The sequence below is a fragment of the Corapipo altera genome, unplaced genomic scaffold, assembly GCF_003945725.1.
Source record: "Corapipo altera isolate COAL_440 unplaced genomic scaffold, ASM394572v1 57, whole genome shotgun sequence".
NCBI classification, from domain to species: Eukaryota; Metazoa; Chordata; class Aves; order Passeriformes; family Pipridae; genus Corapipo; species Corapipo altera.
The window spans coordinates 5,409,088-5,432,302 of record NW_020884905.1 but is presented as its reverse complement, the minus strand read 5'-3'; the positions used below and the strand labels follow the sequence as shown (position 1 = coordinate 5,432,302).

The 23,215-nt window shown below is 37.6% G+C and overlaps 2 protein-coding genes across 9 annotated transcripts in view; one reads left to right on the top strand and one right to left on the bottom strand.

Moving 5' to 3' along the window:
- Positions 1-16,028, bottom strand: part of ODF2L (outer dense fiber of sperm tails 2 like) — a 28,133-nt gene extending 12,105 nt beyond the window's left edge. For 2 of the 7 annotated variants that reach the window (XR_003529022.1, XM_027651602.1), the window contains exons 1-11: positions 15,924-16,028; positions 15,149-15,268; positions 12,156-12,218; positions 11,854-11,925; positions 10,469-10,585; positions 7,343-7,528; positions 6,725-6,834; positions 4,628-4,763; positions 3,875-3,985; positions 2,595-2,699; positions 752-808 (exon numbers count right to left, since the gene is read on the bottom strand). Coding sequence is in view for 6 of the 7 variants with exons in the window: in XM_027651602.1 (XP_027507403.1) it covers positions 752-808; positions 2,595-2,699; positions 3,875-3,985; positions 4,628-4,763; positions 6,725-6,834; positions 7,343-7,528; positions 10,469-10,585; positions 11,854-11,925; positions 12,156-12,218; positions 15,149-15,256 (1,065 nt within the window). In the remaining variant the exon portion in view is untranslated. The other 5 variants (XM_027651605.1, XM_027651604.1, XM_027651603.1 and 2 more) reach the window with 5 other exon arrangements.
- A 230-nt stretch (positions 16,029-16,258) lies between these two features.
- SH3GLB1 (SH3 domain containing GRB2 like, endophilin B1) overlaps positions 16,259-23,215 on the top strand; it is a 29,722-nt gene continuing 22,765 nt past the window's right edge. Inside the window, exon 1 of one of the 2 annotated variants that reach the window (XM_027651614.1) lies at positions 16,259-16,281. The gene's annotated coding sequence lies outside the window, so the exon portion shown is untranslated. The remainder of the gene's footprint in view (positions 16,282-23,215) is intronic. The other variant, XM_027651612.1, reaches the window with a different exon arrangement.

Genomic DNA, 23,215 nt, shown 5'->3' with positions numbered 1-23,215 from the left:
ACTCCCATCCAACAACTTGAGCTACTCTGCCTGATTTTGTTTGTGTGAATCACAAGCTGTTCAGCTGGCAGACTGGTAGTAGCAGAAACCAGTTCCCCTGAAACTCAGAAGAGTGTTTCTGTACATGGTGCAATTGCTTCAAAAGGAATTTTCCTAAATTCTGGTCATAGGCTCAAGAGTCAGAATCTCTAAAGGACATCACCAAGACCTAATGCTGAAATTTAATTACTGTTCCACCAACTAGTGATTATATGTCCAATTACTTCACTATACTTAAGAGGTTCTTTTGCACTTTTTCAGGAAAATGTACTTAGATTGAAACTACATACATCATTTTACATGATGTATTAATTTTGCACCCCAAAATTAATTGTTGCCTAAGTACTTCGCTAAGCAATTATGGATTTATAAGTTTATGAGCAGTCCCAGAAGAATTATTTAAAATGAGGCAAACAAGAACCAAAGTTGATGTTATAAAGATCATCTTGACATTAAATTTAAAACAAAATCAAGAGCTATGATTTTTATAAACATATGAAGTCTACAGGAACACAGAGGCTCACTGTGCTTCAGCTGAAGTTTTCCCACTGATACAGGAAGAAGGTTAAGCCCCTTTCCCATCCTACTGATTCAAAAACCTTTGTTATTTGTGTTAGCAGAGTATCCTCGTCTAACTCAAAAGCTCATTAAAAAAACCCAAACAAACAAAAAATCACACACAAAAGAGAATAAGAAAAAACCCTAAACTTACCCTACCATTGAAACTGATGTCACAGAAAAGAAAAGCTGAAGAAAATTCATACTCAGACTTTGGAGAAAATACAAGCATTAGTATTAAATACAGTCAAAAATAGAAATTATCCTATGAAAGCATGTTTTAAAAATATTTAATCAACTAAAATAATGTAATAATTAAAGTACTCTACATCAACAATGTAATTTATCAGATTAAATATTGTATGGTTTATGAATTAGTCATTAAAAACAAAGGTAGAATTAAATTATTTCACTATACACAAACAATAACTAGACTTGCACATTTATTTCCAGAGAAGAATTCTTCAATGCATCTCAGGACATAAACATTCAAAAAGATCAAGAATATGCTCACTCTGAAAGTAACTACTCTTAAACAAATTCACATGAATACCGTCGGCAACAGTTTTATTTGCATTGTGTTATTTCTACAGAAGAAGCTTTTGATTTAAGAAGCAAATGATAAAGGAAACTGACAACTGTCACATGCTAACAGGAAAAAAAGTCCCAGAGACTTTTTCCACGTAATTTTCTCATTTATCTTTAAAAATCAGCATGTTCTAACCACCTGAACCTGCAGCTTCCTAAGGGTTTTGCATTTCTGTGCATGGATCCTTTCTCAGAACATAAGCGTTTGCTGCTTTTCCTCAGCTGCTTTCAGCAAGTCACAAACGTGTTCTAACTCCTTTAACTCAGCCTCCGTTTTGTCCCTCACCTGCATAGTAGCATCACAGGAGAAAAATGTAAGTGTAAAACCACAAATTTATTGTTGTATTACTTTATGGATTTCCATGTAAGTAATAAAGCTGAAATTCTACACAAATTGTATAATATCACCTGTTTTATAAAATACTGACAAAGATACAAGTTAACCATTGGAGAAATTCCCATCCCTCACTACATTTCCTTAAAGACTCAGTAACACTCACAGTGAACAAAATTATGCAAGTCTTAGCAGTTCATCATGAAATACCCAAAGCTGGATTTTATTTTTTAGCAATACATTTTGGGAGATGGCATACAGACACACTAAGTAGCTTACAGAAAAAATTCTGACCATACAACAGTTGTAGTATTTGAAAAGAAAGCAGCACCTCATGGCATCTGAAGCCACATACAGTGGTGTGTAAATATTATTTGTGAGACAGGAAAATATTTTTCTGCATTCTAAATTTCCATCGTGGAAAGATAAAGTTAGTATGAAATAAAATGAACACCTAAGATCCTTCTCTGTGAGGACTAATTCTGTACTCTGAAACAGAACATTGCAGGCAAAGCCTGCCCCTGTCTCAGCTTTATTGCTTAAAAGAATATGTATTTTTATAAGTCATAGAACTGTGGAAAGTGATTTTCATACCAATTTTGTATCTTTTTCAGATGTTTAATAATGTAGTAACTGTGTTCCAGTATTTAGCTCCATCTGCTGAAAAACTTAAAACTCATCTCTGTATTAATTCTCAGTTTTAACAGCTAAAAAAAAAAAAAAGGCAGCCTTACACTAGGTTTGCTTCCATATGGAACTTTCACAGCTGTTCTGTTGAGAAGTCTAGTTTCAAAATCACCAACAACAAATCACATTTTTGAGAGTGATAAAAGAATGCTGGAATTCTGAAATAGCAGCCCAACTCCTTAGTCACTGCTCCAGGAAACATTTCTCCCCTGTTTGCAATTGTGTGGTATCCAAAAAACCACCAGCTCCAGAGAGCAGTTAGTAAAATTCTCTTGTTTAAAAACAGGAGATAGTACCTTGTGACTTCTAATAAGTGGATTACAATAATGTAGGAAAGATCAGTGTCCTACAGAATTGTATGGAAACGCTTTATTACTGTAAAACTTACCTTATCTTCTTCCAAGCATTTGTTTTCTATTATTTTTTTGTTTTCATTTAAGACTCTTTCATACCTGGATTTCAATTCCTCTGCTGCTATTTGTAGCTTTTGTACCTAGGACAACGTATATTTTTCTCATATATTTGCAAGGTCTTTCTTTTAAATGCAGAAAAGATAGAATCATTAGTATGAAGTGTAAAGGAAAACTTTTGATTTCTAAATAGTATCTTAATATTTGTCATTAGTTGAAGTTATTTATTTTCATTATCCTACTCACCACAGCAAGTATAAAAGGGTAATCAGGCAAAGAGCACTGTCGTATCAATGTTGTGTTATCAACAATAGAGAATGAGCTACAGTTGTGCTGCAGAAGCAGCCAGCACGACTCACATTTCTCTCCCCAGATAACAAGTATCATCAACACTTCCACCTGGAGTCACTACAGTTATGAGCGAGGGAATTTCATTTCACTCACTGCTTAAGACTGGCTGCTACATGGAACTACATCTCCCATCTTAAAGCTGGCAACAACTTTAATTATGATGATGCATTTCACAGACAAGGTTCACTGGCTGTACTTAGATTTTGTATCATCTCTTTTCCCTTGTTGATGATTTTAAAAAAGAAATATATGAAGAATGACAGTGAAATGATACCTATAAAATAGCAGGAATATATTTGAAATATATTTGAAATATATACATATTTCTCTGTGAATAAAGCCAAATAAAAAAAAAGGAATAGATAAAAAGCCCATTTTAAGTTTGGTTTATTTGTTTTGCTGATATTTTCAATGTGGATTTACCTATTTTAAAAAAAAGGCTCACAAAATATATATTTCTTGAATGAACTTGAATTTCTTGAACTTAATTGAATACTGGTATACTGATAAAGATATGACCCAGTAGAGGTAAAATATCATTGGATATGTCCACTGAAGACATCAGATTCAAACTTAACTTTTAAAATATACAGTTTACTGGGTTGCTAACCTGCTTTTTAGGAAGTAGATCTTCTCTAAGCAGTATGCAATTAGCTCTGTTGGCTTAAATGAGCTTTCACTGGGCTTCACACAGTTCAGTAAGGATTACGTGTACTAGTAATAGTGTGGGGACTACTCTTTGATGTGGTTTGTAATAGCACTCTCTTCTATCATACTCAATGTTACAACAATAATACAATCACCATGACAACAAATCTGCTCTATTACAAACAAAACCTTTATTATTTCCTCAAAACTGCTATAAATTTAAAAAAACACACTTGAAGATTTCAAACATGCTAGTCACCTCATTTTTATGCTGTTCAACAAGATTTTCCTTCAGCTTTGCCTTTTCCTGCAGATGTAGCAGCTCATGCTCAACAGAAACAGTACTTTTCTCCAATGTAGCAATGGAAGCCTTGATTAAAACATAGAAAATATAAAAATTTCAATAGTGTTATTAAAATAACAGTATACAATGTGATTTTACTAGCGAGTGACCTGCAGGCATTAGAGTGACACCATTATTTATCCTGTCAAACAAAAATGGTAGCCCACAGTTCATTTGTCAGTTAACAAGAACATTTACCTTGGAGGATAAATTCAATGCAAAACTTGTCAACTCTTTAGAAGTTGAAATTAATAATTAAGGTAAACTCAGTTCTTTAATTTGAAAGAAATTTTACAAACTCATACTTCATATGAGTACATTAAGATTTGATTGCATAGTTTGAATAAGGTTTAATAACTTTGTGCTGCTTTTCCTTACATGAATAAAAGTACAATTTCTAATTAAGCAATTGTGTAGCTACTGACAGTAAAATAAATAGCATCCTTATTATGCAGATGGATCATCAGACAACCCCGTTCCTTGCTTTGCCATAAATTACCACTGAAATATTTTCAATGTCTCATTTACACTTACTATAAAAAATGGATGACAAAATTTATTCTGCAGGTTTGGGATCTCTACACAGAAGGTCCAGAGGGAATTAACGTGGTTAGTTCATTATGTATCAGAAATGTAGAGCCATTCAACAATGATTTCTAATGGTCTCACCTTTAATTTTTCATTTTCAAGGTAAATCTTTTCATTTTCAGAGTTACCAGAATTTAGCTTTCTGAGAATTTCCTCCTCTGAGTTTCTTCTCCATTCCTTCCTTCTTTCCAATTCTTCCAACAGGCTTGTGATCTGACTTATTAAACAGGCAAGAACTTCTGTATAATATACAATGTTTCCAAAACTCTCACTATGAAAATCATCTTGAACCTCAACACATTCTCCTTCACTGCTTTTATTTTATATATATATATATAACATATATATATATATAAAGGAGAGAATGCATTTAAGTATTTGAAGAAAGGAGTATCTACTAAAATAAGAAATTCCCCAAAGGAAGACAGTTTCTACTCCAAGGAAGTTGTCCTAGTTCAATTATAAATGAATTAATTACATAGAACACCCTGCCTCATGGGCAGCTCCAGAGCAGCTGTCAATCAAAAGGTCAGTCTGGAAGCACACCCACACCACACCCTCTGGAATCCCTACCCCAGCCTCTGACTGGCTACACCACCCCTCACTCCGGCCTGGAGCCCCAGAGTGGCCAGTGAGCTGGAAGTCCTGCCTGGAAGGGGGTGGCCACAGGGGCCAGAACACAGAAATACAGCAGTACATGGTTTCTGTTTCTCTGTCCTGGGCCCAACCTCCACCATATGAAGCTCCACTTCCATAGGACTCTCTGACAGTAGCTGTTTTTCTCTCATTCTTCTCTTAATTTCTTTTCTCTCTTTTTCTTTCTTTACTGCTTTCTTAATATTTTGGGTAACTTAAAAGCACTGGGTTGGATTTTGCTAGGTTGTGTGGGTTAGCAAGTGCCAAGTCATAGCTTTGGTGGAATGCTTTTTTTTGGTTGTATGTTACCCCTTTTGCCAAGATCCGTATTTTCACCCATATTTATCAGTAAAAGTGTCTCCTGAGAAAATGTGTGCAATGTTTTCTTTTTGTGCTATTTCAAGGTGTTAAAGAACTGAAGGCTCTGCAGAAGTTCAGTGGGTGTTCTTTTGGAGCCTTATGAATATTTTTAAAAGTAAAACTCCTGGTTGAGCTTGTCAGTCCATGGCTGGGGTCTTACAGCCTCACTTGTTCTTTTCATGTTAATAAATTTAACAAAATTTGTTTTGCTGTTTAGTCAGTCATACACTGCTTAGTAGTACAAGTCTTGTTAAAATGGTACATTTCAAGTAAAGACTTATACTTTCAGCTGAAATAAAAACAGAAAAAAACCAGCCAGAAGCAGAATGAGTATTTGCGAGAAGTATCATAAATGCATCACTTTTCTTGTTCTTTCATATACACTAGACCAACAGTGGGCTAGAGAGATTTCTGGAGTGATGTTGTGCACCTGCACTCCTGTTAAATATTTGAGCATGAATCAAGTTCTTTGTAAAATAAACTTTGTCTGAGACCTAGAATAAAGGCACCTCCCAGTTCTTTTGGCTTGTTTGAATATTTGAATATAGTCCATATTTCTATCAACAGAAAAGGTAAAAAAAAAAAATCTGTCACTATCTGCCAAAGAAAATGGCATATCCTTCCTATGAGTACATTAAGATTTGACTGCATAATTTGAATAAGGTTTAATAACTTTGTGTTACTTTTCCTTACATGAATAAACTGTTCAAATGGGCACCTGAGAGGAAACGTTCTCTATCTTCCGGTGAGGTGAGACATTAGCAGAATTGAAATAATTTTACCATCATCAGTCTGAAGTAGAAACTAGAACCCCAAGAATGTTCTTCTATACTGTGGTAGACACAAGGGTTAACACTCAAGCTGTTGAATCAGTTAATAAATCAGTGGTTATGCAGAAGCAGCATAGTAGCTACTAGCAAGTTCAGGCTAATCAGAAGTATGTAGGGGAAAGAATATTCCCCTTTATCAGTAAGGAACATAAAGATTTAAAAGAAGGGAAATGCTGCAGAGAGAAGGCTAAAAATCTTAAATTTGTTCTTATTTCCGACTTCTAAATTCAGCTCAGAATTTTAGAATATTAATAAGCTCATTTACATTGTCAACACTGAGTACTGCACTAATAAATATCAATACTACATGACTACAGAAACAAAAAGAAAATAGATCAACAGTCCAACTTACTTCTTAAAATCTTCTGTTTGAATTTCTAACGTTGTCTTTTCTTCAAGCATTCTATCATACTGGTTTTTCCAGACATCAGCAGTGGACCATATCTCACACAATTTGACTTCCTAGAGAATGTAGAAGTCATAAATTTCATAACAGAAGAATGCCATTTAATTCTACAAATTTTTTTGAACATGAGAGCTATTTAATATAAGATGCCTTTATTGGATCTCCCTTGTACAAAGTAATGTAAATTTTGTCTTTTCTCAAAGTAAAATAAACAAAACTACCCATATTGTTCTGAGTTAGTTGGTACTTATCCATAAATGACTAACAGGAAGACCAAGAGAGGTTTGACCAAAAGCTGATGAGACTCCTCTTACTTACTACAGTTTGAAGTGTACAACCTCATGACTTAAGACAATCACTAAATTTTAACAAAACAAAGGCAGTGAATGCTAACAGTTTGCATGTCACTTATAGCAACCCTTTTCTTATCCAATGAGCAACAAAATAAAAGAGATACAAGCACAACATGACCAAACAACTTTTTCTGTTTGCCCCAGGTGCAAGTCTTCCAATTGTTCAATTTAAACAGTACAGCACAACATTGCTTACTGCAGAGTCACTCACGTGTTCTTTTATTTTGGAGGTTAAATTTTTTGCAGCTTCTTCAAAGAATTGAGCTCTTTGTTTCTGGGACCCCATTGCTTTTTTCAGAGCAATCTTGTTTTGTTCACTTGTTTCCTTTAAGGCTGACTTCTGGTGCTTGTATTCACCAACTTGATGTTTCCACTTTGCTATTTTCTTTTCTAGATTCTGCAACAGAACTAGACATCAACTCTTCAAATTCTAAACCCCACAGATATTTTTGTGATATAATCAGGAATAGCAGTTACATATATAATCTGTTTCCACAATATCTTTGTATCTCAAATGTGGTGATTGATACAATCACCTAGTTGAGATACATACAGCAGTAGACAAAAGAAAATACATATTGGGAAACTCATTACAAAGATCTGGAGAAGAGGTTGAGAAGGTGCAGAAGCAAGGAGTAAGGCAAAAGATAATCTAAACATTGTTGTGTGGTCTTGGAAATGAATGCAGAATTTCAATGTAGAAGGCATGACATGGATGTTAAACCCATTTATGAGTGGGAAAGTAACGTTGTTTCGTCATTCCTAGAGACTGATTTCTGTAAAGAATATTGCCTTAATGATGCTACCAGTGATATGCACTGACATCCATAGTGACACACACATTACAGGTCTGGAGATAGGTTGTATGACTGTATATGAAATTTTAATATGAAAGCTAATATCTTGGATTTAGTTTTTTTAAAGTCAAGAAGGTAGGATAGGCTGGGTCTTTTCTTGAATATATGTATTATGATATGTTCTGATTAGATGACAATATACTACCTTCTTGCAAGATCTCTGAATTTTTTCCATGCACAAAATGGCCCCACTCTATCAATAAAACAGATTTGTTTAGTGAAGAAATGATTTCTTAGTGAAGCAGAAAATGCAAAAAGAATAGATTTAGCACTGCCTTACCCACAGCAGACAGTTGTTTAAAGATAATTAAAACAGGCTATGATGAAGCTTAACCACAGTGATAAATCACACATTTTAAGGGCAACTTCTAAATATCATTTCCTTAGTGCTTGGTTTTGCGGCACTCAAGAAATAAAATACATTCACATTAAATGTATTTTAATGCATTTAATTATCAAACATGTACAAAGCAGTCGAGATGAGAGCTGAGTTCTACAACTGCCATTATACTATCTTCTCTATTGCTATTATTTCTGACTAACTAAACTTTTATATCACTCTGATGAAGGCAGAGTACTGATCCCATTCATTTCAGGAAGCTGGCCTCTCTAACTTTGGGACTTTTGTATTTTTCATCTACATACCACAAAAATATGAAGGGAAAAAACAAATGGGCGTTAGAACTCTACATGATGATGTACAATAAAAGCCATACTAGATGTTGCTTCAAGGAGAATCTCAAATCCACATGAAAATGACCAAACTACCAGTGGACAATGACTTTAATAAAGACAAGTGTAAATCCCATTCATATCCCTTATTATTCTTCTACCAGTGTAAATAATTTTCTCAAATCAGTGATAGATATTCTAATTGTAAGAATTATTACTGCATTTGTTTCCTTCGTTGTAGTCCAGGTCTGACACTAAATTATGTTCTACAAGAATAAAGACCTACTACTTAGCTACTGACCATGTTAATGTGCCAGCCTTATTCAAGATACACTTTGCCAGTTGCAATAAAAGATGCATATTATGCACAAGAGGGTATTTCTGAGAATAGGTCCTGCTAATGGCCTTGAAACTTTTACACAATCAATGCAAAATGTATGTGGTTTTCCAGGTAAAAGATGATCTCAGTTACTGGCATTCACCAAAAAGCAGAAGTACTACTTCAAATATAAAATTATAAAAAAACCCTGCAAATATGAAGGAAGTAGTTTTCCTCTATAAATGCTTACAGGGCATTAAATAAAAAAGGATGTGACTTGATGGGGTGGTAGATGAACACCCTCCATAAATACAGAAATAGAAAATCTGAGTCTATGTATGGATTTCTTTAACTGTTAGTATTAAGTAAACAAATGTTATCCCCTGTTATAACCACAGGGGGTCACAATCACACTAAGAATAACTGCTTTGGGCATTAGTCAGGGACTGCAGTAAATTTAATTGAGAAATAAATTCCTAAGTGTAATGCTAAACTTTTGCAAGCTTTGTCTAGATATTAATAAAATCATCACCAGGATTAAAGCTAGCCACCGCTTTCAGCAGTTTCTGAAAGCAAACAAAACCTTTAAATAAAGGTTGAATGAAAATACAGCTGTATATGAATTTTACTTTAATGTAAATATCGTTGGAATTCTATAATTGTACTAGGTGGAACAAGAAAGCAATTTTTATTTAGAAGAAAATGAGGTATTTATGCAGAAATAGAAATATGTGACTTGAAACTGAGTTGATATAGGTTGCTTAATAACTTCAAATGACATGATTAATAGGGGATATATGGTAGTAAAAAAAAAGTCTGGAAATTAGAAATACATTATTTTTAGCCAATGTTTTCTCATTCATGCCTATGTTCTTGACAGGTTTCAAATACTGAAATCTGAGGCCTCATATAGCTCTAGCCTCTCACGCATGACCTCTTCCTTGTCTTTTTCTAAGGCCAGCAACTGATTCAAATACCCAAATTTAACTCTTGCTTTCTAGAATAAAAAATGCAAATAATTTAACCTACCTTAAACAAAGAGAGATTAGGCATTAGTCTTAAGTGTTTCAGTTAGAATTAAGAGATTTATTGATTCCTTCATAGACCATGAAAACAGGGTGTGGTTCATCATCCCTATATTAGAACAGAAACAGGACTTGCCTATCTCTTTCTTTTGACTGTATTGAGACTGTCTCAGGATCAATACCTGTCTTCTAGATAGCACAGTTAAGTGAGTGCAAACATTTCTATATTTGTTAAACTTTGCTTCGCCAGAACTGTTTATGTGCACAAGTTGAGAAAAGAATAAAAAAAAACCCAACCTTGCAATTCAGACAATGTGGTCAGGCAGACTGTGCAAATTATAAATATGTATGATTTTTACTGTTCAGGATTTTTCTTTTACCAAAAACTTGATTTCAAATCTGAACACAATAAAGTTTTGCTATTTTTTTCCAATAAACTGGAACACAAGTAAAAATCTTTTGACCTGTATTTTTACTTTTAATTCATCATTTTCCGCTTCTTTTCTTCGAATCTGACACTGCAGGTGAGCTTGTACTTCCTTTACTGATCTTGACAGGTGGTTTCCTTTCTGTGTATTGATCTAAGAAAGAGAAATAAACACAAATCTATTGGCCTATGGAGATATGCTGTATGATGCTCTCTATACTGTTTGACATATTTTCTAACTGACATTTGAATGTCCTCAAAAGCTGGAAAAGATAAAACATGCTCTACAAGTATATTTACAAGGAGTAGCTTGTTACTGTTAATACTAATATTAATCAGAAATCACAAACTTGAAACACCGTATGTGTAATTGATCCTTCATATTTAATCTGACTTTAAGTAGTATGAATAAGGCCTGGAAGCATGAACACAAATCTAGCTAGCAGGATGACTAAAATTAAGCTACACTGATCAACTGTACTCTGACTAATCAGACCTGAACTGATCTTCATTAAATTCCAAAGACCACCATCTGCTATTAAAAGTATTGATACATTTAATTTAAACTGTAATTTTAGGGCAATACATATATCATAATGGAAGAGGCAACTTTTGTCATCAGAACTCAGGTCAAATGATTCTATGAAATTTCTTCCACCTTAATTCCTTTGGCTCATTCCAAATAAGAAGTAATCAGGTAGAAAATTGTCATATTATCATCAGTATAGACCAAAAAAGCATTGAATGCTCCCGTGCAAGTGTTCATTATAGATACCAGTAAGAAAGGCAGACTCAGACTCAATCAAATATTGATGAAAATACCGTTTATTGAAGATAACATAAGAAGGAGCACAGAAAATAATTTATCCCTTCAGATGCTAGGTACCCTAAATTGTTCAACATTAGATAGATCTCTAGTCAGACCAAGGCATGCTACACAGATCCCACCAACACTGAGGTCTGCTGGCATTGTGGTCTTCAGTATCTTTGTAGGCTTTACTGTTCAGCATTTCTATTTTCAAGCAAAAGGATGTTTCTATGAAAATGTGCTCCTTCACTTCAAGATAAAGACAAGGACATGCCTGACTGTGAACAACATCTGTTTAGTTTACTCCATAATACTTCCTTATAAGTGCTTTCTTTACAGAACTATTGCAAATCAGTATATGAGAGATCAAAAGCCCCACTAGTCCGGATGTGTGCCCTTCCCTGATCCTTGGGACATTAGTGTTAAGGATAACCTGTATCCTTGCTAGGATTGGATGCAGTCTTGATAGTCTTAAGATAATTCTGTAGGAAACATCTTTCAGTATTTTACTTTTTTCATAAATCTTTGAAATAATTACTTTTCTCAAAATTTAAATTTTTAATTAAGAATCTAGTACTTTGGAAGAAAACATTCCAACAGAACTGATCACTCACTTTTTCACACTGAAGCATGGATGAAAGTTCTCTAATCTGTTTCTCCCTTCCAAGTATTTTTTTCCTGAGATTCTTCATGGAAAAAAAAATAACAAAAAAAGTATTTTAATGTCTGTACACAATAATGCAGCAATAAAGCATACTGATGAACATTTCAGCTGTAAAACTAAGATTCCATTTTGTGACAATAAACCACAAATATTTCCACTTTGCCACTGTTACTGGAAATAGTATGACCCTGTGATGTAGCCCATTTCAGATGTATGGGATAGAATAAAAAAATAAAATGTTAATTTACTTACTGTATTTTGAGTTTCATTTTCACTTAGCTTCTGTATCAAAGTGTCAATGATTTCACTGTTTAGCTGCAACACAGGAAACATTAAAAATTACCTCTGATTATAACTGATTTAGCTTTTTTTCAATGGTTTTAAATTGGTTACATATCATTTGCTACATTTTCAAATCTGGTACACATGAATATAAAAGCTCGAATATTCAAAAGCTTAAACCTTTAAAATTCAATTTATTTTGTGCATAGAACTTTGTGGCTGAAGGAAACAAACTATGTTTATTCCATACACCGACTTCTTTCTTAATTTTAGCTGAAAGGGCTTTAAATGTCATAAACAAGTTTATTTAAGCACATAGTCAAATGGTAAAAGTATTTGTAGAACTTGCAATGTTTCAAGGAGTAATAATAAGTACTAAAGCCTTTCAGGAACCTCAGTTAGACAGGAGAATTTGAAGATTGAACTAGAAAGTATAGGATGGAAGATCGCAAAAATCAATCTACATTAGCTCTTACTAGAAATTCAAAAGAATTTATGTGCCTGTGATATTGTCAACTAAACTTGCTGTTTTAAATTGTCCAACTGTGTGTGAGTGTTGTGTAATTTCCCATTTAAAAGAAATAGACTTGTGTGTCTTTCAGATGGTAAATTCCATTTCAATTTCACTAATGGGAGGATAAAAACTGACTCAAGCTGGAAGCCTCAGAATCAAAAGTTTTACTACAACTCCTTCATTTTATCCTGTCCTGCATGTAATTCCTCATAATGTTCTGTAATCTCAATTCCATGCCTATCTGTAAAGTCAGTCCATGGACCTCAGTTCTGCACCCGGATTTCAACCTCTGCACGTACTGCAAACTTACAGATATTGTATTCAGTAGCAGTCCTAACCTTTCCTGACTAAAGTGAGTCAGATTTGCTCTCAGCAAAAAAAAAAAAAAATATATATAAAGAGAAATGCTGTTTTGTGACAGCATAGTAATTTATCAGCAAAAATGGAAGCACTCAGAAGACTTCCCAGAATTGAGAAGTGACCAGAAACCTAAATCACTCATACCATCTTCCCATTCTTAGGAAATTGTCTTCCCCACAAGTTTGTTCTTTATGAACTTTCTGTCTTTTTGTTGAATGATCAACAAAAAGCCTCATGCTGTAAGAAAACTAGTACTATCTATGAAAACCTGAAAATCAAGAATATTTTCTTCAAAATTAAAAAATAATGTTCAGAATAAGCATCCATTTTCATTAGCTTCTGAAAGAGAGTTAAGAAAGTCAGCAGTGACAAATCACATTTAATTTTAAAAGAAATCTATATTCTTCACTCCACTGAGTTCCATATGACTCTACTGTTATACAGAAATTCAGTCTGATCCACCTCCTGTTTTAACATACATAGTTTGCCAAATTCCTTCCAAATTTTTAGGAATTTTCTTGGTGCCCAGGACATAACAACAACAACAAAAAATCTTCCCAATACATCTGTTAAAGAAAATGACAAGACTAAATGTTTATTTCACACTTGTGTAAAAAACATACATTTGTATTGATTCTATGTTTATGCCTTACATATTTTCCTAGGTGATGTTCTAGACTGTCAGATTCTTTGCTTTGATCAGTAAAATATTTTTTATCTTGGATGGCTTTTGAAATTCTATGATAACCTTTTTTATATGACTGAAGCAGTGAACGGAGCTTTCCTGTTTCTCCCAGTTGTACATATGTTTTTCCCTAAAATGGCCCTCATAATTACATAACATTTAGTTTACTTACAGTTAGGTCACTGATCTTGTTAATTCAAGCATATCAACATAAAACAAGTCAGCTCTTCAGGAGAATCCTTCAGGAGAAATTTTAAAGGTCAAAGAATCATTTAGGATTTCCAAGAAGGGTAAAAGCCTGTGATATCACAGGATGTACCCTCAAACTGTTTGCTCACTGAACACACCTCATCTACAAGGCAAAGGCAAACAGTTTACCTCCAATGAAGGTGAAGGCCAAGACCTGCTCAGACATCAGTGTTATTTTTCAAAGCAGACTTCTTCCAGTTTGGAGGTAGCAATGGCTTTCCTCTTTTCGCAGTTTGGCAAAGCTCTTCACTGGGCAGGGCTCCTCAGAAAAATGATGCTGCCCGTGTCATGGCAAGTCCTAAGCCATGTATCAGGCCTACCACCTAAATGCATCCCATTCCCTCCCCCCCTTTCTTATTAAGGACCCTCACTCCTTCTCCAAACACCTCTCTTTTGCCTCTCCCTTCACACACCAGCACAACTGATGCTCTCACCAAGCACGAAGTCATCTGTGTACTCAGTGCTCCACTGACTACTCATTATTTTTTCAGAAGTGGATTGCATTGCCTTCTCCACCCACCATTCCTCCTGTGCTCAGCCTGTGCCAGGTGCATCTCCATCAAAACAATTTGTCAGACTAAAGGTTTATATTCTTACCTCCATATTCTCCTTCACATAGTTGAGAAAATGAATAACAGAATTCAGGGAGTTCCCAACTAAAATGATCACTTCTCACAGAATCAGAATGCAGACTGCTCTGCTTCCACCTGTTGTCTTAAGGCAAATAAGTACATTCCAAGCACCTAATGTTTTTTATTTTATATATATACATGTGTGTGTGTGTGTGCACATGCGTCTTGTTTTATTACAGGCTTACATTTCCCAGCAGACCTCAACCTGTGTAACACAGTGCAACTCTGTAGCTTTTTCTTGGATATAGAAACAAAACTAAGTTCTTGAATTTAATTACTTCCTGTGAAAACAGCATCTTGGAAGATTAAACATCGTGCTTCATTTATCATATGTTATCTGTGTAAGCAGAAAAGAAAAATACAATTTTTACATGGTTTCAGTATACTGTTGTTGTGTCCAGCAGTGTCACCCATTTTTTGAAATATCACTTCCCATTTAAAGCCAGGAAGAATATTTTGAATATTGTTAACAAAGTAAATAGAATTTATAATATCAAGCCTAATAGGAACAGAATGAACTTGCCTCAGTAGCATGAGGAAGAATAAACTTTTCCTGAGGATCAAAGTCCGCTAAAGGAGAAGTACAGTCATGTACAGGTAAAGACGAGGTTGATTGTGATGATGATGACATTTTGTTTTATTGCTGTATAACAAGACAGTATATGTTAACATATATTAGTGTTCTGTGAATCAGTAACTAAAACATTATTAGCATTCCAAGTTGTTCCCACTGCAGTGGGACCAGTGTACCAGACCAAGTAAACCCCAGACACATTAGAGATGTAACACAGCCAATGCAACTGAAATCTTGCACATATTGCTGTTCATAATTTGCAATCACTTAGGCAGCAATGAATTCACATACTTGGTACACAGAAATCAAATCCCTCCATGGCAGAAAACTGAACACAAGAAGGAGGTGGTAAAACTCGCAGCTGCGAGTTCCCACCTGCACGGATCCCGGCACAGAGGTGAGGGGCAGGGGCACAGGACACCCAACGCCGGCCCCCGCCCCGAGCCCAGCATCAGGCTCTCTCTCCTCGTCAAACGCCCCTGTACCCATCGCCTGCGGCTCCTGCTCCTGGCGTGTCCCAGGGTGACCCCTCCTTCAGCACCCCTCCCGCTGAGCAGCGCTCCCTCAGCACCCCTCCCGCGGGACAGTGCCCCTCAGCACGGCTCCTGTGGGACAGTGCCCCTCAGCAGGCTCCTGTGGGACAGTGCCCCTCAGCAGGCTCCTGTGGGGCAGTGCTCCCTCAGCGCCCCTCCAGCGGGTCACTCCCCGTCCCTGACGTCCCCACCTGCGCTCGCCGCCCCTCACCGCGGTCGCCCGCCGGGAGCCGTTGCCGCAGTAACGCGCCGCAGCCGTTGCCGTTGCCGTTGCCGTTGCCGTGGCCGTTGCCGTTGCCGTGGCCGTTGCCGTTGCCGTGCCGGCCCCTCTCGGGCGGGAGGCGGCGGCGCCCTCCCCGAGCCGGCCTTGCCCGACGCTCCACGAAAACACCCACCGCTCCCGCTTAGGGACGGCGATCTCCGCGGGCCTGGGGAGGAGGCATTGCCCCTTCCCCGAGAGAAGCGGTGCGTGCGGTCGGGATTGACAGGTACCTCGGGAAGCGGCTGTGCCGTCACCGGCTGGTGGCGGTGTCCGTGCGCACACAGCAGGTGACTGTCAGACCCAGATGGACAAGAAACGTGGAGACCTCCGGGGAACTTTTGAGCCTCTAGTTCATTTCTTTCTACATTAATTTTTACACATTTTTGTCGGAGGTTAAACACCAATTATCCATGTAACCTGACTGTATATGAAGCCGGTTTTTTTTGGCAATACATTGTCAAATATTATAAAAAAGCCACGTATTTTTAAATAACACATTCTGCTGAAGAATGAACCAATTACTCTTGCATCACATCACAGGGGAAAGCACTACTGACACTTGAGGTGGCACTTCAGTGAATATCTGAGACACTGCTATAGACGTATGGAAAGATCACTTTCAGATAATGAAGTGTGCAAAACAGAATGATCATGTAATATAAATATGATCACTTGTACAGATGCATATGTACATACACATAGACATGTACGCAGACACATATGACCATATGTAATTATAATTTGCCAGTTTTGTTTAGAAAAAGTCATACTGAGAGAAATGTTACTTTTTAATGTGCCAAGTAAATATCAGCATTATCAACTTATATTAAAAGAAAGCTTGAGACAAATAATCAAAATCAAAATAAAACATATAATTTGGCATAATTTTTAAACGTGCCAGTGTGTTTGTATTTTCTTCTATTTCTGGCAATGGAATTTCAGAATGCAGTTATTCACTTTATATACTCTTTGGAGAATATTATCTAGTCATGTGTACCCAGTAATAAAAATAAAAATAAAATCCTAAATGTCAACCTCTGTAATACCAGCAGACATGAAATCACTCCATCATCCATTCTAGAGTTGTACCTGAATTCGAAGGGAGATTTTGTCTTTGGTCACACAAAAGGCCTAACGCTTTGTTCTCTATAGGACCCAGAGCCTGGAACTGAGAATTCACCAACTCCAATACACCTTTGCTTTGGCACTGCAGTTATGAGCTGTGGCATTGGTATCTTTTAGTCACCTCAGGCAGAACTTGATATAAGATTGACTTAGTTTTAAAAGAAAAGAATGAATTCTTGCAATTTTCTAAAAATTTGGTGATTGCTTATAAAATATAAAGCACGAACTATCCATTGGTGAGGGCTAATTAGCATGATAAGTAGCATTGCACTCTGTATATGGCAAACAAAGAACAAATTACAAGTTTCAGTCCTCAAGCCCACATTTTAATGACAGTGGAATAATCCACAGAGTGGAAAATTTTTAGAGTAAATATGACACACACTTCCACAATGACATAATTACAGGCCTTACTAAAAGAGATATGGTGGAGAGAAGCTTCTTTAGATACTCCAAGAACTCTATTCAGTGTTTGTCACAGCTCATGACTTCATCTGCTCTAAAGGTATAACTGAACCTTTCATTTCCATGTCAGAAATTCAAGACTCCAATGTCTTTCTTTGTTCCTTGGTTAATTTTGGCAATAGCCTGCTATCACAAAAGCTGCAGATTTGCTGTGACCCTTTTAATACACTGTTCCTTCCTCATCCCTGTATGCACTGCTTGGTGCAATGCTGACCACAACTTATTTCTCCCAGCAATTCTTAGACACTTGCTGCCTTACACAGAAGTATGTATCCTGCAAAGACAGTGACGGCAATATTTCTGCAGTAGTCTATTGTGTGGTGGCAGTGACATCTAGTGGGCTCCAACAACACTTCCAGATTTCCCAAATGTTCCAAAAATAGGTCTAAGCATCTCTTTTTAGGATGCTCTGACCTTGTTATAAAAGTATTTTTGAAAGTACAATCAAATATGAATAGTTGGAGGTTGAATTTAGTTATTAAGGATGACTTTTACTTTAGGAGCATGTGGAAGATTTATTTTAATTAGGAGCTGCGGTTCATGGAGCTCTCTTGATAGCGAATGCTCTGAAGAAGTCAGTTAAAGTAATGCAGGATTCAGCACTCCCCCAAACACCTCTGCAAAAACCAGAAAAACTTTGCTCTGTCGTGCTTCCTGAAAAGCATGTGGAAAATGACAGGGTAAGACTGTTGGATTTCCATGACTGTATATATAAACAGTATATCTGTTGAAAAGCTATGTGGGCTGTAATCTCAGTGGCTGATACAACTGCCACATGCCATTTCAAACTAGATATAAAAGATATGATAGTTGATGTCAAAACCATATAAGCTATGTTCCTCAATGTCTTCCCAATATTCTTAAAATAATTTCAGCTTCCAGCTTCCTACACAGACTTCATGATGTTCCATGAAGAAGGTAAGTTTAATTATTCCTATGCCACATGTGGAGAAATTGTAGTGCCATGTATAAAATTACTTTCTCACAGTAATTATTAGCGAAGTGGTAAAGCTGCAAATATACCTCCAGTCACTAGTCTCTATTATTGCACAGTAAAAGGAAGAAACTCCAAAAGTTTATTTCTATTTCCACAGAGACCAGTTCCTCCAAGTATAAGATAGACAACTTCTGAGATAGACAGTTGGGATGTAGGACCAAATTGTTATCTTCCTGCTCCAGGAAATACGATATTGAAAGGACAAGGACCATAAAAACAACACATGATTTACCTAGACCAGTTCCCTGAAATTTCAGGGCTTTTGCCTACTGAATGTTTTGCCAGTTGTTGTGTGCAGTCCTAGTACAACTCCAGTTTGAGTGTTAGGGGAAGCACAGCAACAGCTGCCACGAGGACCATTGAAAGAGTGCACTAATGTGAAAAGAAGCATTAATTCTCACTCAGCTGTAGTTTCTGAGCGGAAGTGTGCTGTTGAGAACAGCTGCTTTCTGGTTCTGTCAAACCAGTCCCCAGATTTTTCATGAAAGCCTGATTGTACACAGGCCAGGCAGCTGGAAAAACTGATTTTTTTTTTTTATAATCTTTGCCTGGTTATTATCAACCTAAGATCACAGTTGTTAATGTTGGCAAAGAATCTATAGACTCACACACAAATGAATGTCCTTATCTATTCTAGTAAAACAAATTTTGCTTATTAAATAGAGGTAAAATTTAATAAGTTTGTTTAAAATTGCGTATTCTACTCCTTTTATTTTTATATGTCTTTTCTGTACATTAATAAATGTTAAATCAAATTTACACACATTTATCTTGAAAATCTGGTTCCAGGATTCCTAATATTCTTCAAAGTATTAGGTGGAGTTCTGCAGAGTTGTGACTGGTAATACACTGCCAGAACTCTTAACTTCCCACTGTTACACTGCATTAAAAGATTATATAAATACATAAATGTTAATAAAACATATGTTTTATGCAAATATATGCTGCAGTTACATATTCATGAGTGGGAAGAGAAGTAGTGTATATACACATAGTGACACATGAGCCATAAACCTCAGTATATTATAGAACTAAATAAGTATGAATTCCAACATGGGCACTACATTATTGACATTAGATGGGTTACCAAAATGTGTGTTTCATTTACAGTGTTTTCATAGGATATAAACTGGCTTAAGAAGGCATTTCTGGGATTGCCTTTTTCAAATCTTTGACTCCAAAGCCTTTGGTTCAAACACCACCTTCCCGTACAGTCAGAAAACAGTACTGGGATTCACCCGAGAATCATTTCAGTTATAAGCTATTATTCTTTACATAAAATATTTTATTTTAATTATACTATAAATCTTTATATTAATATAATTTTGGTTGGTTGGTTGGTTGGAGTTTTCTATATGAATCCTATTTCTAGTCATAGGAAGGAATGTTTCAGGGTCTGTTTGTATCCAACAGTACTATGCTGTAAAAGGTCTTTTTGGACATGTTATAAGCAAGGATGAAGATCAGATAGTAAACAAAATATGGTGTTCACCACACCTGCTGGTGTATTGGTCTCTTCTTGTCAGAGATCAGGGACATGACATCCTTTGATTTCTTTTTCGGCCTGAGACAATTTTTCAGCCTGACAATCTTATGGGTCTGGTACTTTTACAAGTAACCATTGCTGCTGTCTACCCTGCACTTCTGAAGGCAGCTACCGTTTGATAGTGTTCCTGTAGCACAGCTCCTCAGTCCTTGCAGCTTATCACAGTGAGTTTGGGTATCTCTACACACTGGGCATTCTTTGAATATACCTTCAGCACTCTCCATGTCAGTATCTGGCTTGTAACTAAGCCTGTGTGCTAAGTATGGCTTTCCTTACCTGAGCCAGATATATCAGTTTATCCCTAACCCAAATCCCTGACAGTCATGTTTTCGGCTCTGAAAAGCAGTTGTAGAGAGGGACTGCATTTCCTGCTAGAACCAGGCATTGAAGCTTCCAATAAAGGCAGGGCAGAGAGCCTGCATTTGGTAATATCCTAAAATAGCAACAGCAATCTCCAAGATTCAGTTGTTAACACCTGAATGTCTTTTCCTTCTAGGATGCCAAAAAGAAATTCCAGAGTTTTTCCTGAACAGTATGTAATAGGCCTACAGCATGTAGAGAAAGAGAATGTCAAGAAAGAGAGTAATTCAGTAGAATACCATGGAATTCAGGAAGCATAGAGGTTGTGATCCAATAACTGAATTTATTTTTACATGAAAGAATAAAATGGGGAAAAAGTTATCCAAGCTAGAGTTCTATATGAAATATGTAAACATGTAGTAGAATAGATCTTCCTCTTGAATAAGTGCAGCAGTCATTAGTCTGAAGAGTAATTTTATCCCTCTCACTCACATTCTGACTACTTAGCATTCATGAAAAGAGGAAGGATGTTAAAAGTGAGAACTGAAAAACCAGATCCAGCGCCCCACATATGCCAAGCAGCCCATCTGCTAATGGTGGAAGTACCGGCTACTAAGGCATTTTCCTAAGGAGTAGTACCATTCTGTTTGGGGCTCCTCAAGAAAGCAGCAATTAAAAGTAGGTATTCCAAATCCTGCAACAGCACTCTAACCCATGGAGGCTTAAAGGACGGGAGTCTCCTTCCTCTTCCATCCAGGCTGGGTTAAAAAAAAGAGGTATTTAATCATTTTCTGGAGGAAAAGCAGAGTGTCAAGGATGTCAGTCAATTTAACACAGAAAGCAGCACCTTCCTCCCTGGCATGTGAGGCTCACATGTCATGGGCAGCAACAGGCTGCAAGTTTCAGGGACGAATTAGCAGTATTTTGATTTGGGAAGAGCTAGACCACCTTGGTGACTGACCATTTCAGCCTGAATATACCACTCTCCCAAGGCATTATTGGGGTGCATCTCACCTGAGGTGGTTCTTTTGCCTTACGGTCAAGCACCACTACTTTCAGTATTTTGGCATCTGTTTTTGTGGAACTCCACCCCTGGGAACCGCTGAAACTTAATGCCAATGGAAGCTATGAACTGAAATAATTGCATCTGTACATCCAAACTTAAAATCTTCGATGTTGCTGTCTTTTCACATATGCTAAATTGATACCACAAGGAATCATAATCAGTTCTTATATGACTGTAATCAGCTCTCATCAGACCATTTAGTACTGAGCATTGAAAGAGAGACTTGTGTGACTTCTATACACCAGTAACACTAATTTTAAGAAATGGAAACAAACTTGCCATATAGGTTTTATATGCAAACACTTATATCCATGTCTGAGACAGTAAAAGCTGAAAGAGGTAAAATGATTGAATAAAAGGAAACATATACACACAATAGCTTTCAAGCCCTGTTCTTATCAGGATAAAAGGTACAATGGGAACTTTGCACAGCCTGGGTTTTGTTTTGGTTTTAATTCCTGGAATTTGAGTGGCATGTAAGCAAGATTGCTCTGATTGTTACAGTTATTTCCCTTTTCTGGAATTCACTTCTTGTCATAATGCCATAGGATTTCCTCTGACTTTATCAAATTCAGCCAAACACTACTTCTATTTGGATTATGAAGTAAATTACTTTATTGAATGACCAGGATAATTTTTAAGCTGGGTATATTAAGTTGCTGCCAATGATGCGACAATGTAAATCTGTTTTCTAAGTCCTAGCTCATGTCAAAGGTACTTTCTTTTCTTCGTGGACATTCAAAAATCATGATGAGAGATGTTAAAATAATGGAAATTACTAAAAGTAGAGACCGTTTTGTCCTGATTTGCTTGATTACTGCTATTAAGTTATGCTACTCTACTCAAGGTTTTCAAATACTCCCTTTGTGATGCTTTGGTGCTATCGCATAGTTGCATCTCAGTATTTGTTTATACAAACTAGTTCTTTTAATAAACAGCCTTTTTTTTTTTTTTCTAGACGGCTTCCTAAAAAATTCATCCCCAGCTTACATTTTCACGGTCTATTTGAAAACTACTTTTTCGTGAAGACAAGGTTTCACTTACAAAAGCCAGGACTCAAAAAACGGGAGCGGGGGCGAGACTTCGCCCTCCCGGGCCTGGTTCGGGGGTGCCAGTCCCTGGGACAGGCCAGGCCGCAGCCCGCGGGAGCGGCTGGGCTTCCCCCCCGGGGGTCGGGGACAGACGTGCCCGGGTGGTCACCTCCGCCTGCACGAGGGGACCCTGCCTGTGCCGCCCGCCCCGCCAGTGAGTCCTTACGGTAAAGGCCGCGACCGGCTCAGAGAGCCTCCCTCTCCCGGGGCTGGCGGGCAGCCGGACTCGCCCCGGAGCAGCCGCAGCCTCGGGGCCGCCGATAACGCATGGGAGTCCTTGGGCCGAGGACACTGCCAGGGCACGAGGGGGATTCCCCCCGCAGCCGGACACAGCAGCAGGACACAGCAGCAGAACACACCACCCGCCCCATCAGGCCCCGCCCGCCGTCCCCTCACGGCAGCGCGGGGCGGAACGGAGCGGGGCCGGGGCGGGGTCGGAGCCGGGGCAGAGCGGCGGCCAGGGCGGAGCGGGGGCGGAGCGGGGCCGGGGCGGAGGCGGCGCTGCCGCCGCTCCCCGGCCGATCCGGGCCCTGGGCTGACGCCGCGGCCTCGCCAATCCGCTGTGGCCGGGCCGGGCCCGGCACCGCCCCCGGCGGCGCCCACAGGGACGGGCCGTAGCGGCCGCCGCCGC